The sequence below is a fragment of the Mesocricetus auratus genome, unplaced genomic scaffold, assembly GCF_017639785.1.
Source record: "Mesocricetus auratus isolate SY011 unplaced genomic scaffold, BCM_Maur_2.0 Super-Scaffold_6730, whole genome shotgun sequence".
In the NCBI taxonomy this organism is placed as follows: Eukaryota; Metazoa; Chordata; class Mammalia; order Rodentia; family Cricetidae; genus Mesocricetus; species Mesocricetus auratus.
The window spans coordinates 89,654,369-89,674,267 of NW_024429184.1; the positions used below are offsets into that span (position 1 = coordinate 89,654,369).

The following is a 19,899-nucleotide window of genomic DNA, read 5'->3' on the forward strand; positions in this document are numbered from 1 at the left end:
ACATCCACCTCTACAAAGATGCCCCCAAGAAGCTGCCTGTAGGCTCATTCTTTCTACCAGTTTGTGTAAAAGACATCATTTTTATAATTTTGCAGATACTAAGCCCAAAGCACAGATATTAGACAACATCCAAGCAATGGTTATTTTACTCTTCAGAAGATCTTTATAAAAATGTAGCGAGTACTATATTTACATTATTTCTACCCCTCCCTCTTTCCCCCTCCTACTCCTTCAATGTCCCACAGATTCCCCGAAGTCATAACCTCTTGTATCATTTTTTTAAAGTAAGAAATTTGCCCCAAACCATACAAGAAGAAGAAAAGAACGCAAAGCGGGAAGGGATTAGAAATCTGAATATTCTGGTTAACACATCTTTTTAAAGGTTGATTTTGAAACCCACTAGGACTTTCTCTGCTAATGCCCATAATTCAGCATTAATTTGTCATCTCTAGCACACTCCATGTCCATTTGTCATCTCTAGCACAGAACGATGAATGTGTCATTCTCACCTTCAGAGAAGCCACGAAACATGAACCACAGCCTGACTTAACTGTCCTTTTCCTTCAGGGAACAGTCAGTGCCCAGTGGCTGAGACTCGTGGTAACTAACCCAGCCTCGTGAGTCAAACGCGATGTCAGGGTTTTCACGTGTGGGACAGAACTGACAGGAAGTGGTCACCTACGGAGAAGTTGCAGCTGACGCACAGGGCCTTGCTGTCAGCCCAGTGTTGTGAGCCCTTTGTTTCCATTCAACCCACAGCAGTGGTCCTAGGAGTAAGAGTGGGCGGAAACTTGCTCTGCAAATTACTTTCCCAGTGAGCATTACTCCAGGAGACGTGTTTACCTGGTCGTGGGCCTATCACTTTAAAAACAGCAGCAGCACTGCGGTAACCCACAGCAGAAAAGGAAACTCGTGAAAAAGCAGTCTCACTCGAGAGCTTCCAGATTACTGCTTCACTAACTAATCATGTAACAGTCTTAGGAGGTGGCTGACGTGGGCTCTGATCCTTACATTGTTACCATTGGCTGACAGATGAGGAAATAGGTTTGATCCTTTCCCCAGGTAAGCGACAGAGCTGCATCTACATTTGTTCCTGGCAGTCTATGTTTGAAGCCTAGGATGACTACTGCTCAGGAGAGCATTTTCCAGCTCTGAGATCCCCCAGATTCTTTGAGTAAGTCTGTAGGAATGTGGAGAGCCAAGGTAGTCTTGCCAACAGGAATTCCCAATAAGTATTGCAGACTGGCCTGAAAGGGTAATGACATTCATCAATATGCATTGCAATGTGGACAAACTCGACAATATTATGCTAAGTGGAAGATACAGGTAGTGTCCAGAGGGGGCAAATCCACGGAAATAGAACGTAGCTTAGTGGTTACTGTGGACTAGGACTGGGCATGGAGATGGGGAGATGTGAGGTTTCTTTTGGGGGTAATGGCACATTCTAAAATTGATTGTGGTGATGATGGTTGCACAAGCCAGTTATAATGAAAGTCATGGAGTCATAACTTTTCAGTGGGTGAAGTATGTGGTATATTAATTATCTCATTACAGGTGTGTTTAAATATTACCCCACGCCAATAAGTCAATAAGTCACAGGAGGTGCCATTTCCAGCTTGAAGCCACAAGTCCATAGGGTTGCCAAACCTTGTCCTTTCCCTGCATGGAATTTGCTATACAATTGAAAAATACCATTAAAAAGGTAAAATACAGGCACACTCCTGTAATTCCAGCACCTGGGAGGCAGAGGCAGATGGATCTCTGTGAGTTTGAGGCCAGCCTGGTCTACAGAGTGAGTTTCAGGACAGCCAGGGCTGTCACACAGAGAAACCCTGTCTTGAAAAACAAACAAATAAAATGCCTCCAAATCTGTATCTCTAGCTTCTATGACCAACTTGAACTCTCATGAGGAACAACTGTACCACTGTTAAGCTGTTTTTCTACCTGTTCTGCAAAGGTGGGTCCTCTCATCAGCTTGAGGGTGACATAGCCTCTCTCATTTTTCTTGGTTCTGTAGTTATTCTGTTCTATTCATTACTATTAGTCGACAATGCCCCCTCCCTCTCTATTTCTGTCTCTATCTCTCTGGCTTCTTCCTTCCCTACCTCTGTCTTTTCTTTTGTTTCTGTCTTTCTGCATTGGGGATCAGACCCAGGGTCTCCCATGTGACAGGCAAGTATTCAACCGTTGAGCTACATGTTTCTTTTGAGTTTTCTTTTTTCATGTTTTTTTAAAATTCTCTTTCTCATAAAAGATAAGTTGTAAGAATTTTCAAAATTTAAAAACAAAATTGAAGCTTTTAAAGGCACTTCTTTCTGAATAGTTGGAAAATCTTTCCAGTTGCACATTGCTGTGACCTCTAAGACATATCTATAGATTTCACATCTGTGGGTTTAACCATCTTTAGATCAAAGTTATTTTGGAATAAATTTTATATGTGCTGAAAAAGTAGACTTCCCCCTGCCATTCCATAAATGAGACTTCCTAACTACTTTTTACATAGCATCTGCGGCATATTGGGCATTGTAAGCTATCCAGAGATGGTTCAAAGTGTAAGAGGATGTGCGTAGGCTATGTGCAAACACTGTATCATTTTATATAAAAGACTCGTGCATCCTTGGATCGTGGCATCTCAGGATGGTAGCAATCCTATGAGAAAAGTGAGAGAAGGCTGATAGATAAGAATTAAATCTGGGTTTTATGGCAATAGGTCAAACTCCTCAGCCACCAGATGTGCTTGTGAGTTAATCTAGAATGGACAATTCTTGTCCTGTCCAGTACAAATGATTTACCATATACACTGAGATGGGTTCACCCAACTCTCATATAAGTTAAATATAATGGGTCACTCAGGGACCCCTGATGCTTCAGGCTCCCCACATCCATGTTTATAGAAGTTCTGTAACCCAAACTAATGGAAATGCAGTTGCATCTCTCTTACCAAAAACCCAAAGGACTCACTCCTTCCTTCAAACCGTTTCCACTTTCCGTGACAGGTCCTAGCAGCCACTGGGCATGTCAAAGTTCTCTTCCAGTCTAAGTGTTCAAGGCTTTTCTTGCCTTTTGATGCTAACATGTACCACCTTCCACTCTGGGACAATTTCTACCCATTAAGTGGATCTGTGGAACCTCAGGCTTAAGCACAGACTTGCTTCCTGCAGCACACGGAGGGAAGATGGTAGCAAGTTCTCTTAAATGAGTGTCTTTGCCTGGATGCACAGAGAGGGAAGTTTCCATAGAGAGGCAGTTTGGTCAGAGACTCATCTTATTCTAAACTAAACAGAGCATCTTAAAGGGAAGGAGACATTGCAAACCTCAACAGTAGCTGGAGAGGCCTCAGCAGGCATTCATGAGTCAAATTTCCAGACTTTATGGGTGGAATGTTCAGGAGTGCTTATTAGATAGGCCACACAGGAGCCCAGATCTAGGTCTACATGCCAAAGTCAAAAGGGCCTTTTGTTAGTTTGACATTCCTCTGTCACCACCCTCAATCCTGGTCTTATTTGAACAGGGAGTCCCCCGGTCTTCCAGAGCTGGATCCTGCCAATGAAACAAAGGTCCTTCCACACTGTGAAGTCGCCCTGGACTTGCTCTCTTCTCCTCACTGCTCATCGAAGACTGCATGGGTGCCAGTGAGACCTTTGGCTAATGCTAGGGAACCTTTCTCTGGCAGATGTCTCTCCAGGAACTAGACAGTCTGGAAAACCAAGAGGAAAGGGCAGAAACTGGATGGATGTTAATAGTTAAATGGTTGACATTTGTACCACATATGGGTGGAGACCAGATGTCAATGGTACAGAGACTAATATCCAGGCTGTCTATGGTCCCAGAACCCCTAGACTGACCATTTACAGTTTCTAACCCCCTCTTCTCCATTCTTGCTCACCACATGCTGCAGTTCATGCCCTCTTTCTGAGCTCCATGGTGTTTGAGGCTTGAAAGGGGAAGCAGACTCCTACTGTTTGGATAGACTCAGTTGTGATTTCAAAGCTCAGGCCTCTCTAAAGGACAACTTTGGTGGGAGATGTTACACATATCTGTAGGTAGAATAGGAAAAACAGTCCTTTGGATTCAGACCCACCTGCATATTAGGGCCATCTCAGAGCATGCAAGCTGGGTCCCCTTTGCTCCAGTGTCAGCCTGCACAGTCCTGAAGGCAGGCAGCCTCAAGGTAGCAGCCACTCGCTGCGATACCTTCAGCAAGCTGGTGAAACTTCCTGAGCCTCCTGTTCCTCATATACTCAATCTAAGAGGCTCTGACAACCACTCTTCAGTTAATTTAAGATTTATTAGGTGACCTGACATTACCTGATGACTAACAAGTGTGTGGTGCCTGTGTGTACCAAAGGAGGCATGCTGCTCAAAAGTGCAGGCCCCGTTTCCCCCCTCCCCTGGGGCGTTCCAAAGGGTCAGTAGTTTCCAAATTTCAAATCTCTCCAACCTAAAGATTCATTTGAATACAGTCAACTCCTTTAGGGGGAAGTAAACACATGTACTTATTTCATATTTTTTGAGGTTGGCTTCAGACTTGCTGTGTAGCCAAGGATGACCTTGGATTCCTGATCCTCCTGTCTATGCCTCCAGAGTTCTGCAGTTACAGACTGCTTGTGTGATGTTGTGGATGGACCCCAAGACCTCGTGCATGCTGGGAAAGCACCTAAAAACTGAGCTATATACACAGCATGCATAGCAAGAAGAGAGAGCCAGAACTGCAGATTCATGGGCTTATTCTCTCCCAGCTTGGGCTCTCAGAGCTTTGATAGTTTAATTTGTGGCTTTCAGGCAGGGCTACCCAACTCTACCCCAAGGGACACTTTAACATTGCCATCGGAGGAAGTGGAATGCCAGGATTCTACTGGGTAGAGATCGGGGAGACTGCAAAACTGTCTTGAGTTATAAGGGGGCCTTTGCCACACCATCCCGGTAGCTCTCTGCTCCAGCAAGGTTGCTGAGGACCCTCCACTTGCCTACTGTCTCAATTGTGGCTGGGCAACAGAGCCACACCACATGGCTCCTGGGATTCCCAAGGAGGACATAGCAATCACAGGGTATAGAGTGATGGCGGCCTTCTTTGTGTTTCAGATCACGTGGCATGAAAGGATGACAGATCCTGGCGGCCTTCAGAGGCACACACTATGTTTTTTATCAACGTTACTTTCCCAGAAGGTTCCGGAGAAGTCTGATGTCGTGCTTCGATGCATGATAGCCGGTAATGACCCCTAGACTAACCACTACTCACCCTAGACTAGCTGCTACTCAGACTAACTACTGCTCATCCCAACCTAGCTGCTATTCAGCCTAGATTACCCCATGCCTCTCTGTAGACCAGGGTTATTGACTCAAAGATAATGAAAACAACATTTGAGAAAATCACCTTAGACATTTATTCTGAGTAATCAGATAAGCAACTTTAATCCTCTAGGCTGTTTTCCAAGTGACTTTCTGGACACCGAGTGACTTTCCTCACCGCCTGCTGTGGATTTTGGCTATGTAGCCCTCCTACCTCCTAATTTTCAGATACTCTGCTTTTCACTTGCTGTGGTATCCAGGAACGACTTGAATAATTTCACTTCATAAAATCAAGCTCTTCTGTCAGCTTTTAGCAGTGTCCGAAGGCTGGTTAAATTAGCCTCCTACTGATGCCATCCTCAGGCACAGTAGTAAACAAAGAACAACTTATAACTAAAGCAAGAAGTGCCCAGATAGGTGAGGCCAAAGATGGAAATGACCCCTGGATTGAAGAATAGCTCACTCGAGCTGATGATTTGGCTGTTAGTGGCCCAATGGTAAAAGGATTTCATTAAAAGTAAGGGAGCAGAGAGATAGTGCAGACAATAAAAGCACATACAGTATAAACCTGACAGCCTGAGTTTGTTCCCTGGGTCCCACAGCAGGAGAGAACCAACTCATGCAGACTTCCATAAATGTGCTGCAGCACTCTCAATGGGTGCACACACACACCCCACACTCACCCTTCCACACCACACTCATACTCCACACACACCATACACACACACACACACACACACACACACACACACACACACACACACACACCACAGGGAGATAGGGAGGGACAGAGAGACAGAAAGAGAGACAGAGAAACAGAGAAAGATCCATAGAGAAAGAGACACCTCTAGCTCTTACCTCTACCTCAGACTGAAAGGCTATCCTGCCTCCACCAAACCTCAGACTGCAATCCCAGACTGTTATGCTTTCCTCAACATGGCTGTTGAATCCAGAGACTGACTACTGAAGACCCTGCTCCTATCTTTTATACTTCTCTAGTGCTGGGATTAAAGGCATGAGCTCTGATTCACTCTCTGGTAGCCCAGGGCAGTCTTGGACTCTGAGATCCGTCTACCTCCTAATCCTGAGTCCTGGGATTAAAGGTGTGTGCCTTACTTCTATGGCTAACTAATATGGCCACTTTACAATTTTGATCTCTAGTGGCTTTAATAAATCACAAACAATATATCATCACACTTTCTTAGAATATATCTACCTGTGTAAACACAAAGGCATAATATGCACAGTGTTTCCTTAGGACAGACAGAAATCATTTACCTGCTTACCTTCTCTTCCTAACTCAGAGGAGGAGTGTGGTCATAGAAATGACTACCCTTTGTCTGCAGAAGTCAAGGTGAAGCCTTGTCTTTAGTCTGGAGGCTGGGGTACCCATCCACATTCAGCCTCTCCAAGTCCACGGCTGGCTTTCTTAGTGCACTTCTGGGAGAACCCACATGTGTCCTAAACTTGGTCACTGGTCCTCACACATAGTAGCTAGTTCATTGGGGATGGTTCAGGTAGTGACTCACAGAGAGGTTCAAACATAAGGGGAGGAAGGCTGGGGGTGGGGGGTATTACTCAGTGGTAGAATGCTTGCCTAGCATGCCTAAGACCCCGGGTTCCATCCTTAGCATTGGAAAGCAAAGGGAGGAAGGAGAAGTTTTAGGTGAGGTTTCCAGGAGAAAAGAGAACCTTCCAGAAGGTACAAGATACCACTTCCCATGCACGTCTCATTTCTGACTGATGGTTCAGGCTCAGGCTATGCACAGGGAAAAACCCTGGCAGCAATCAGGAAACTGGAGGAGAGAGACTGGACCTGATCATTCTGAATGAGCAACTGGAGGTCAAAAGGTCCCAGGGGTCAGCTCTCACATGCTTTACATACTTTCTTCAGGAAAAGCGCCCACCCTCCACACACACAGAAGGAGGAGTTCACTGCTTCCTAAGCAGGGGCTGGAGGACATTGACTGAGTGAGGGGCTTGAGATGAAGCCCGGCAGCCTCTTCTGTTGGTTTCCAGGGAAACTCCTCTTGACTTAACATCTGCCGGTATGAGGCAAGCAGATGCAGGCGAGTGGATGTCCTTACATGTGGGCCTCTGTGTTCTTGGCCTTGGGGGCAGCTGCTTGGGCACCTGCCTGGAGGAGAAGGTAGGAAAGCCCCACAGATGCCAAAAAGTACATCCAAGGAGGCAAGCAGGCAAGGAGCCAGGTCCTGAGTATTCTCAGGTCCTGCTGGGACAGGTCTCTCTGACTCTTAGCACCCTGACCTCTTTTGTCTCCCTACCCTTTCTGTGCAGCCTTGAAAGAATAAGGACTTCTTTGGCACTCTCTGGGTTGTTTGTCAAAAATTACATAATGTAGAAACAAAACCCGAGACTGTTCCTGGTATGGATCCAGACTGACACGCTGTTTTCCAACCCTGATCTTTGCTTCCTGCCCAGACAACATACTTGATAATTCTTGGTGGCGCCCGAGTAGTAAGAAAGCTCCTCAGGACACACTGGAAACTTCCTTGCCTAGTTACAGGAAAGACAAAATTCCTACTGTGTGGGTTAACTTCCTCCATTGGCCCATTAGCATTCACATCCAGCTACTGATTACCAGAGAGGGGTGAAGGGCCAGTGAGGCAGTTTTTGAGATCACATCACTCACAAACACATAAGACCAGTCTAGAAGTTTTATACTCCAAACTTCCTCTTTAGGAAGAAGATGGAATTTTTGTTCTTGTCCCCTTCAAGCGGCTGACAAGGCTCGACCTTACTTAACTTCTGAGATCATAGGGTATGGGGCATGTTCAGGGTGGCATGACCATAGACACATAAAACTAAAGATAAGTCTTTAAAAGAAATGAAAGGTAAAGTGATCTCTGTGCAAATATAGAATTAACAACCAAAGGTTTTGTTCAATTCATTAATGAATAAAAGAACTAGAGAATATTAAGCCTGAGAAGCTACATATTTGTAGGCATTTAAAAATGTCCGGAGAACATATTTGGGTTAGGTAGAACACTACTAAATATGGGGCAGCAGAACTTTACAGTGTTATCTTTCTACGACACCGGCGTTATTTGTATTTCTGTTGGATAAAACCTAAAGGATGACATATAAATTCATTGAATCTAGAAATTTTAATCAGTCATATTGCTGAGCATAACAAACTCAAGGTCAAGGCTCTTGGATGAAACTTTGGTCCAATATGACACTGAAAATCAAATACCACCTATATCTTTGTCTACTGAATATTTTTAAAAATTTGACCTTTTCTACTGATTATATATTCACATTTTAATTACTTTTCTCCCTTCTTTCCTTCCTTTCCTTTTTCTTCCTTTCTTTCTTGTGTGGGGTGGATACATGACTACCACAGATTGTATTTGGGGATCAAAGGTCAGAGGCCAACTTATGGAAGTCAGCTCTCTCCTTCCTTCATGTGGGATCCAGGAACCAAATTCAGTCATCAGATTTTAGTGGCAAGTGCCTTCATCTGCGGAGTCATCTTCCTGACCATTGATCATAGTTTTGGACAATTATTTTATTTTGGATAATTTAATTTTAAAAATAGTTTCCTATGATTAGGGATAGCATTTTAATTCTGTATTTCGTTAATATATCCCATTATGCTTCTTATTAATTCTTATTTGTAATTTATAAAGATACAGCTTTATAACTTTTTGAAAATACTTAAATACTTAAATGTTTTTTTTAAAATCAGGTCAGCCCAAGCCAGAGGTGATTTGGTATAAGAATGGCCATGCCATAGATAAGGGACGCACTATTTCCAGTTATGAATTCTTTGAGAACCAGTATATTCATCTGCTGCATCTCTCATGGTAAGTGATTAACATTCTGTCTTCCATGCTGTGCTGGTTACTATGAGATCAGGCCGAATGATTTGCTTCCAAAGTCCTGATCCTACATGTTATGGACAGGCAACAGCTAAGGCATCCAGCAGTGACTAAAGTGGTTCCTTTGTATGAATGGATTATCTGCAGATTTAATCAACCATGGGTAGAAAATATTTTTAAAAATTTCATGGGGACTGGACATGCTTATTGTTATTCCTTAGATCACAGCTCATTTGGGGCCAAACAACCCTTTCACAAGGAGTTGCCTAAGGCCATCATAAAACACAGGTTTTTACATTTGTGATTCATAACAGTGACAAAATTATAGTCGTGAAGTGGCAATGAAAATAATTTTATGGTTGGGGGGTCACCACAACACAAGGAACTGTATTAAAGGGCCACAGCATTAGGAAGGTTGGGAATCACTGACCTAGAATATAGCACACTAGTAATTTATATATAACTTATGTCATACTAGGCATTCGAATTAACACGGGGTAATTCATAGAAATACTATGTCATATTGTATAGGAAAGAGACTTGAGTATCCTTAGGGTTGACTGTCATGGAACTGAGATCTCCCTAGGATACTAAGGATATTTATTGAGTTCAGTAACTTTTTAGTCTTCTCTAGTTTGCTATTGTTTAGAGTTAAATTTTATCTGGAATTCCAAGTCATTTCCCTTCATTAGATGAGTTTTTCATCTAATCTTGTTCTCTCTAGAAAAGTAAGAAAGCATGATAAGATTTAAGCACTGTTATCCAACCTTCCATATTGAATGAAGGAAATAGAAATGATTGACCAGAACCCACAGCAAGTGGGTGAAGAGATTAAGGATAGAAAACAATGTTCAGACTTTATTTTTGGGAGGTAGAGGATTAGGAATTCAAGGTCAGCCTGCACTATGTGAGATCCTGCTCCCCCATCAAAAACAAAAACATGTAGCTACAGTTCAGTTCAGTAGTTTCTAGGTCTTTTTGTTTCCCCAGGAGGCACTTGATTACATGGAATGGAGAGGCCAGATATGTAGAGAAGATGTGACTGTTCTATTTGAAAGTGTTAGGGAGTCTGTGCTCTTGGTTCCTGTATTGCTACCTTTCGCATTGGTTGGATAACAGTGCTTAAATCTAGAAACTGGCAAAAGGAACCGGCACCCCAGTAGCATCAGAGACTCCCATTCTGCTCTGTGCCTCACAGGGGAGTGCTTTTTGTAAAACTGGAGATTTGGTGGAACAGAATCTACTCTTTCAAGTTTCTTGCCTACCTTTTTGCAAAGTAGCCCACCTACTGGGAGATGTATTTAGTTCTAATGCAGGGAATGGTGGTAGAGTAATATAACCATAGACATAGGCACATTTTCTGTTTAGTAGTAAATATGCTGGGGATGAATGACCTCCAGACATTCTGATGTTTGATACCAACTGTTCTGAACCAGGGTGGCCCATTGACATTGACTGGGGAGCTTTTTTTTTTGGTTTTTCGAGACAGGGTTTCTCTGTAGCTTTGGAGGCTGTCATGGAACTCACTTTGTAGACCAGGCTGGCCTCGAACTCACAGAGATCCGCCTGCCTCTGCCTCCCGAGTGCTGGGATTAAAGGACTGGGGAGCTTTTTAAGTCCATAAATTTTGGGGTCTCATCCTTCACCAACTAAATTTGAACCCCGGGTGATTCTAATAAGTGACTGATGATTAAAAATGCTTTGCCTCCCAAGTATCCATCTGCAAAGTGAATGAATGACTTATACCAGTGTATTAGATGCTGCTTAGGAAGATGAATGATATTTTTATACCTATGTCTTTCAAAAATAATAAGTTAAATGTTCTAATATTAGCCTCAAAGTATCTTGTCGTTACTAATGTGTGGCAATCCACTGGATTAACTCATAGATGATCTGAATTTGGACTTGGAATCATTAAAAGTGAGCCCTGAGTCTGCAAAACTACTTGTTTCTCAGGGGCTTTGTGCCCACGCCTGTTGGGGGGGGTGTTACAGGTCCAATCTACAGATCTACTCTGTGGCAGTTTTAGTTATTTTTCTCATGACCTTGACAAAACAATCAACAGAAACAAGGGAGGAGGGGTTTGTTGGGCTCATGCACTCAGAGGATACAGTCCATTATAGAAGGGAAAGCATGATAGAGTAGCTTGGTCTGAGGCAGCAGGAGCTTGTAGCTCATACCAGTTCTCACATCTTTATGAAGGTCAGGAAGTAGAGAAAGGACCAGAAGCAGGGCTGGAATACAACCTTCAAAGGCTGACTTCCATTTACCCACTTCCTGCAGTGCAACCCTGCAACCTCCTCAAATATAGTTGTGTGTGGGGGGGGGCACTTCTCAGATTGAAATCATCACAGGGAACAAACACTCTCTGATTGTGTTTACTGACATTTGGCTTTTCCCTCCTTTCAGTACCTGGTGGGACTCCTTTGTTCCCATCCCCAGTTGTCCTCGAAGTCTCTTCCTGGAAGAGACTCATCAGTGGGTACACAGCTCCAGGTCAAGGGCACTTGTTAGGGAATAGAGACATCGAGCTAATAAAGTATCTAAGACAGAAACACCAACCATAGCATTAACACCTACATTCAACTTGAAAGCATTTGTTTTTCTTTAAGGATATAGGAATTGGAAGGGGTGGAAGAAAGCACTACTGAATGTTTTCTACTTCATAGTGAAAGCAAACAGTACCAATGTGTGTACAAATGGGAAACTCTGTGACCTTTTATGAATATAATTTAAACATAAAATTCTGCCCAGGCCAACACCTTGAGAAATAGATCTGTTCTAGTTGGGATTATAATTGCCGGGATGAAACATCATGACCAAAAACAACTTGGGGAGGAAAGGGTTTACTTGGCTTATGCCTCCATACCACCGCTCATTGCTGAAGGAAGTCAGGACAGGAACTCAAACACGGTAAGAACCTGGAGGTGGGAGTTGATGCAGAGGCCATGGAGGGGTGTTGCTTACTGGATTGCTCCTCGTGGCTTGTTCAGTCTGTTTTTTTTTTAAATAGAACCCAGAACCACTAGTTCAAAGTGGCCCCACCCAAATTGTGCTAGGCCTTCCCCCATCAATCACTAATTAAGGAAATATGCTACAGGCTTGTCTACAGCCTGATTTATGGAGGCATTTTCTCAATTGAGTCTCCCACCTCTCTGATGACCCTAGCTTGTGTTGACAGAAAACTAGCCATCACAGATCCCTCTTGACCACAAGAAGCATTTTTGTTGTTGCTGCTTTTTTTTAAAATTGTTTTAGAAAGGGTCTTACTTTGTATCCCTGCCAGGCTTGTAACTCACTATGTGAACCAGGCTGGCCAGAGCATTTTTTGAAGGTCATGGTCACACCCTGCTATGTTGAGAGAGAGATTGCAAGCAAGATGATAATGGAAACAACCCATCTGGCATGCTCATCAGCTCTGCTCTGGTATTGGCTGGGTTGGGGCAAGCTTGAAGGTTGAAGGAGAATGTTTACACAGACACAAACCAATGTGACCACAGAATGAACAGGTGAATATCATCCCTCTGAATCTATATACGCTTAGAACCTTGAACTATAACACATTTGGAAATAATGTCTTTGTGGTTGTAATTGAGCTTATATGAGATTAGAGTAAGCCCTAAACTGATTCCTGATGTCCATAGAGAAAGGGAACAGCCAGAAGAGATGAATGCTGGGAAAGAGGGTGAAGCAGCTACGAGCTAAGTGTTGCCCAAGACTGCCAATTAGTCAAAAGTAAAGGAAGATTCTCCCCGAGAACCTTCAGGGGGAGCCTGACTTGGATGGCCCTTTGACTTTGGACTTTTAGTCTCCAAATGTTTGAAAGAACACATTTCTATTGTTTATGTTACCTGGTCTATGGAGATTTGTTACAACAGCCCTAGGAAACCTGTACATGGTGTATCTGAAGAGCCAAGCAAGGAGAATGCTGCCTCTGGCCTGTGTGGACACAGGACAACAGCATCTTATAACACAGAATTGGCTCCTATCACATACCCAGAGTTTGTCTGGGTCACCTGGATATCATCTGCAGGCCAAAGTCAAAGAATATTTTCCAACCTTGCTCCAAACTGGATGCTGTACCACCTTTCTGTCACTATAATAAATATACTAGAGACAACCAATTCATAAAGAGAGAAAGTTTTGGTTCACGGCTTTGGAGATTCTGACCCATGATTGATGATCTTTACTTTGAGGCCTGTAGAGAGGCAGTGCATTATGATGGAGCACACCAAGCGAAGCCTTAACCCCATGGCCAAGCAGCCCAAGGGAGGGAGGAAGTACCTGGAACCCTATAATCCACTTCAAGGGCATGTCCCCAATACCCAAAGGCTTCCCTCATGCCCCCTTTTGTTTCTTCATGTTCATTTATGATGCTTGAGCCAGTGTGAGGACTGGTTGGCCTGTGTCTGGTAACTGAGATCAAAAGATGTCTCCTCCATACTGACTTTTATCGCCCACAGGCAGTAATTGACGTCCTTTCAGGTAATAGAGCTATAAGCCTCTGATGCCTACTTCAACACCAAAACCACCTCATTATTGTGTCCAAAGAAAGCCATGTGGACACCTCAGATTGAAGAAATAGGAACACAGACTACCTTTTGAAGAATGGAGTGCTAAAGTCTATGTTAGTAAGGTATACATACTCAGATTGGGAAATTGACGGCCAATGTTTTGGGTAAAAGTTATGTGTATAGATGTGTGTAATGTGAGGTACACATGGAGGCCAGTAGAGGGCATTGGCTGTCCTGGAGCTGTACTTACAGGCAGCTGAGAGTCACCTGATGTGGGTATTAGGAATGGAGCTCAGGTCGTCTGGAAGGGAAGTACATACTCTTAACCTCAGAACCATCTTTCCAGCCCCATCATAGTCAAATTTTTACTCTATTACATCCTCCATTCATGGACTATTTAGTGGATCTTTAAAAGTCTCTATCTCCACACGTCCTTAGCCTACTTAAAACAAGACCAAACAAACAACCCCCTCCCTCCTGCCCCGTAACTATCTCTTTTCTGTGCAATACATTTTTTAAAATAAATTCTTAATCCACTCATTTATTCGAGAAGTAAGAGCACTTAATATGTTTTAGTCACATATCCAGTAAGGGAGTGCTGAGTCTTGTGTGATGTCACATTCTAGTGGAGGAAACAGACATTTAAAAAGTGCCTATTTATTAGAAGAAAAATATATTATTTATTATATCCCAGACACTAGGTTTTATTGTTATATGTGTTTATACTCATAGCTGTATTTGAAAGATTGTCTTAGAGGTAAATATGAGACTTTGGTAATTTCTCAGCTTTATCAACTATTTCTCTCTCTCTGTGTGTGTGTGTGTGTGTGTGTGTGTGTGTGTGTGTGTGTGTGATATAGGCATAAACAAGTACTTGTACATGTGCATGTGTGTGCAGGTGTATGTGAAGGCTTGAGGTTAATATAAGCATCATTCTCCCAATCACTTGTCCACCTTAGTTTTTTTAGACAAAGTTCTCACTGAACCTGGAGCTCACTGACTGGTCTCCACTGGCTGGCATTAAGCTCTTAGGGAATTCTCACTATGGCTACAGGTGCCCACTTTTTATGTGGATGTTGAGACTACGAACCCAGGCCCCCATGTTTTCACAGCAAGCCCTTGACCAACTGAGTATTTCTCCAGACCTTTTGATTATTGCTTACATTTTACTGAGCAGACAGACCTCATGAGTCTTGGGACATATAGCACATTCCTTAGGCTACTTTGGTCCAAGAGTCTAATGTCAGAGCTTGTTGTTTGTATCTAAGAACTTTGTCCAGTCCCTGAGAAAATCATCAGCCCCTTTCTATACTCAATCACCCAAGGTCACCTCAACCCTCTTAGGTACCCCAAAGCCCAGAGCGTCTAACTATGAATGAGCTTGGGAGAGATCTAAGACCAAGTAACATCCCCATTACTCAGTGAAACACCTCACAACATACACCCAGCTAGTGGTACATTTGTCACTTATAAGAGACAGGGTCTTATTTCCTGCATTAAGAGAAGAATCTGAGGTTAAACTTGTCTGTATTGGCATTTCAAACTGTCTTGAAAAAATTTTTTTTGGAGAGAGCATCTCATTGTGTAGCCCTGGATGACCTGGAACACTCTATGCAGACCAGACTGGCCTCACACTTACAGAGATCCTCCAGCCTCTGTCTCTGCCTTCAGAGTGCTGGGATTAAAAGTGTGCAACACACCCCCTAAAGAATACTTTTGGGACAGATTAAAACTGGCATTTTGGAGCTAAGAAAGAAAGTTAGTTTGGAGCAACAACACTTTTCTGCTGTTCTTTTCTTGTTAGAGGTAAAATACCGCAGATGCGCTTGATGAAGACCTCACTGGGTAGAAATAAAGATGACTGAATCTCATTATGTCCTGGCTAAGAGGTGATGGTTTTCATCCAAGGCTGGAAAGTGTTTTGTGAACTCTGTGTTCTGTGTGCCTAAGTAGGTCTAACAAGTCTTAAGGATGACTGGTAGGATTTTCCGGCACCAAACGGGCCTCTATTCCCAGCATGGGGCTTCCCTGACATTCTTCCTGGATGAATTCAGAAGGTGTGCCTCATATCCATTTACTCTCACCATGCTTAGAGTTCTACTCCAATCGGTGCTGAGGGTCTGACAAGATTCTCCCATTTAGTCTCCGTGGTGATAGAGCCCATCTAAGAATTCACTGTCCATCATCACTTCCCAGTTGTGACTTCAGTAGGTGAGTAGCTCAGAGAATGATCATAGGTCAGCCCTTAGTACATTTACTCACATTTTTCCAGATACAGACATTTGGTAGCTCTTCTTGTGACAACTCTAACATTTTAGGACAGACCGTGTGAGTCTGGGGTAGGTGACATGGATCTAAGAGTCCCTTTTCAGACCTTGGGACAACCAGGGAAAAGCTCACTCATCAATAGTCACTGGAAATGCACTGTCTCTTACAAGGTCCTTCCATCAACATCTCCTGAGGACTGAGAGCAGACCAGGGGTATTAGGGACATTCTTGGCTCCCTCTGTAATGAAAGTCACAGCCCAGAGCTTCTGGGGGTTGAAAAGATGGAGCGTCTCACTGAGGCAGAAACCACAGCATTCTAGCACTTAAGAGTGTTTGGCCAACACCCTCCAAGACTCTTAGTAAGAGAGCATGGCATGCCTGTGGCAGAGCTGAAACCAAACCAGGCCTGTGGGTTGGCAGGACTATAGAGACTGGAACAGGACTGAACACAAAGCTATGTAGGGACAGGGATGGGATGGAGGACAGGGTCCACTTGTCAACTTGTGTCTTTGTAATGACCTACCTCAGACATATTTTCTCCCTGTCATGCATACAGCTGATGATATCTCACCAAAGCCTGTAGTCCTTCTCTGTTGCATATCATGGCCTAGAAGTTTCTTCTGGCCTCCTCTGGCTTATGATAGACCCTCACTCTGTGGTAGATCCTGTGCCTCTAGTTTGTGTCTGAGATTTATCACCTCAGTTTCCTGTCTTGCTCTCTCCCTTATTCTGGCTCCCTTGTCTCTGATTCCTGTGATACTGGGTCAGTAGTAGAACCTCCTACCCCGGGACATCAAACCAGGCTTATATAGACTCCTTCTGAATAGGAAGGCCAGAGCTCTGAACCTTTTCAGAACTCTCTCTCTCTCTGAAACATGCTGTGCATAACCCTAAAGATGGGATGGCCTATGAGAGGCATTTGAGTGTGGGGTCATCTGACCAATTCTGCTTATTTTAATCAGCTTGGGTTGCCCAATAAAATGCCATAGATGGAGTGTCTTAAACACATTAATGTGTTTCTTATTATTCTTGAGATTGAAAATTCCAAGATTAGTGTGTTCTGTAGTCAAGGTGTCAATATGGCAAGGGTCTAGTAAGGGCCATCTTCTGAATTGCAGAAGGCCACCTTCTCACTGGGAGAGGCAGAAAGCATGACCCTTCTGTTTCTTCTTGTAAGGGCACTAATCCTGTCACAAGAGTCCCACCCACATGAACTTACCTAAATCATTCACTTCCAAAAGCTCCATCTATAAATACTACTATACTGGGGATTAAAGCTTCAATACATGTATTTGGCATGGTAGACACAATTCAGTCTACATCACTGTGCCAAATACAAAAGGTGTCCTGGTTATGTTCAGGGACAGGTAAAATAGGCTAGCAAAGTGGACAGGGACCCATTGGTTCAGAATTGGAGATTTGAAGCATTTTCTGATGCCATATTGGAATCCTATGAGGCATCTCTGAATCAGATGCCCAAGTTCAGATGCCTCACTTCTTACTAGGGAAGGCAGTTTAAACTTTATCTGCCTCAGTTTCCATACCTGTATAGTGAAAATACTAATAATACCTATCTTTCAGGGTTGAGTAAGGATTAATATGAGGTAACATGTGGAGGAGGTTTTTTTTTTTGAACCGTGCCTACTGCTAGCAAATGCTGAGTAAATGGTAACTTTTTTACTTTGAGGTCTCCTGTGTGCTGTAAGACACTCATAGTCACTCTTGGTCATGAGAATGGAACCAGGATTCCTGGCCAAAGCATTTCAGAGAAGATGGGTCAAAATATGCCTCTCAATGTTTGACAGGAATCTTGTGGTGGACTGTTGAGCTGGTAAAGAGTGACTGCTCCTTCTGTGGGTGCTAGGAAGCTGGGCTCAGCCCAGGAACGTAGGGTCTATTTGTGTAGGAATGTGGATGGTGGAGCAGTCAGAGAGCCCAAGTCTTGGGAGCATTAACAAAGGTCTAAGTTGTTATGGAGCTCATGAATGTGAGTCAGGTCTCATAGCACATTCCAACCTTATGGCCTTGACCCATGTTGTTCCTCCTCCCTCAAAGGTTCTCTCCCAACGTAGCTGTAGGGTTGTTAAAAAAATTACATAGTCACAGATTCCATCCCTAACACACCATTAAAACAGCACTGCCTGCCTCCAGTATGGCCAACCTTTCATGGCTTGTTTCTCTTTTCATGTAGTACATGACACAGCATGTATGCGTGCTACCTAAGTATGCACTGTGGTATACCATCTGTGTACACACTGAATCTATATATATGCATGTTCTGACACATAACAAATTATGTGATAAACATGAACACATGCATAAGTCCAGTGGAGCCTGACCGTGATCAAGATTCCTGGAACCACAGGAGATTGCTTCTACCCCTTTACAATCCTACCTTCCTGCCCCTCTCCTCCCAATCATCCTTAAAAAGTAACCCATGTGCTTTCTGTCCCCAGAGATGCAGTTATATTTTGTAGAACTTCTGTAAATGAGATTGTGTGGTGTGTTCTCTCGTATTTGTCTTCTTCCCCACCCCCACGTAAGTCTCTCCAGCATCATTCCTGCTGTTTACTATGTTTCCACATTTCAGTGTGTAGAGGTGTTACAGCTTTTATTCTGTTCACCTGCTTGTGGACGTTTGGGTTATTTCCAGTAATGACGCCTATTTGTCTGCATCTTTTCTTACTGTGACTCTCTGACTCCTGGTATGGGACTCACATGGAAGTACACAGGAGATAAGACTTGTCCTATCTGTTCCAGCACCAAGCACAGCATCTCTTAGTTGGCAATGAATGAAGTTTTGTGGCCTGGTTACAGTTGTATCCAGTGGGTTTTGCTCTGTTCTCCAAGGGCTTGCCCAAAGGGAGGGCAAGAGCTATTCCACACATATTCCAAGTCTGGGGACATGATATGAGTTATGGTGGCCTCCTGGTGGTTGGCTATCAGTATTTTGGAGAGATGGCTGTTTAAGGGCATTATGAAGACTAAGTCACTTTAAAAGGCCCCCTGCTGTAGTCACAGAGCACCACTGTGTTAGCCACTCTTGTCATCATCTGAGCAGTGGGGTAAGAAGCTCCTGGCCACTCTGTGGTTGGCCCTGTCTGTTCTTGTCATCCTGCATCCCCTGAGCTGATGCCCCAGCAGGTGGATATTCTTCCTCCAATTAGAATTGCTGGCTATCCCTAGCCAGTCTCCCGCCAGCTGCCACACTGTCCCCTGTTTATCTCTACCTGACAGCTGCTGCTTTGCCCTCATTTACCTAGTGGGTACCAGATGACAGCCAGGCTGACACACGAGGTGCTTGGTTAGGAAGCTAAAACTGGTCACAGCAGGCACCAAGGCCCTGACGGAGCAGCAAGCAAAGAGAAGTAATTAAGTTGGAATTGATTTCCTCCCTGCTCAGAGCAGGTCTGAGCCAGCTTTTTAAAATCTTACTGTATTTGTGTTGCTGAGGACGGAACTTATGGTCCCACACATTAGCTAAGCCATCGTATTTGATGAGAGAGTTCTCAGTTCAGGTTTTGCTCCTTCTTCCACCTTAGATCCAGTAGTTTTGATATTTGTTTGCTTGCTTTTAAAAGCAGCACCGATCCTGAATGGTCACATGGTTCTTTATACATGGCAGTAGCTTGCAGGTACTGACCGGGATTTCAACTCAACTTGAGTAGTAAGCCAAGTGACAGCGGGCAGTTTTCTGAAAACCTAATAAGGGGAATTTCACCTTTCTTGAGCTCATGGTATCAACAGAGCTGGGAGCAACTCTGACTTTGCTGATTGGTTTCATCAGCATCATCAGCACCATCAGCATAAGCGTCCCTAGGGGCTAGTTATCATGTTATCATGGCAGAAACCCATCACCAACTCTAGACCTAACCAACCCAAGCCTGAACTTTAACAAGGGGATTCATGAGAACAGTTAAGCTTGAGAAGTCCATGGACTGTGGATTGTTCAACTCCTGCTATCCATGATACTGGGAGACCAA

At 43.7% G+C, this 19,899-nt stretch overlaps 1 protein-coding gene and 1 long non-coding RNA gene across 4 annotated transcripts in view; one reads left to right on the plus strand and one right to left on the minus strand.

Moving 5' to 3' along the window:
- The window catches only part of Alpk2 (alpha kinase 2), a 124,106-nt gene that overhangs the window by 8,828 nt on the left and 95,379 nt on the right, over positions 1–19,899 (plus strand). For all 3 annotated transcript variants that reach the window (XR_005875703.1, XR_005875702.1, XM_040741699.1), the window contains exons 2-3: positions 5,083–5,209; positions 9,002–9,119. Coding sequence is in view for 1 of the 3 variants with exons in the window: in XM_040741699.1 (XP_040597633.1) it covers positions 5,101–5,209; positions 9,002–9,119 (227 nt within the window). In the remaining 2 variants the exon portion in view is untranslated. The remainder of the gene's footprint in view (positions 1–5,082; positions 5,210–9,001; positions 9,120–19,899) is intronic.
- The window catches only part of LOC121138838, a 37,280-nt gene that overhangs the window by 7,972 nt on the left and 9,409 nt on the right, over positions 1–19,899 (minus strand). The gene's annotated exons all lie outside the window — the stretch shown is intronic.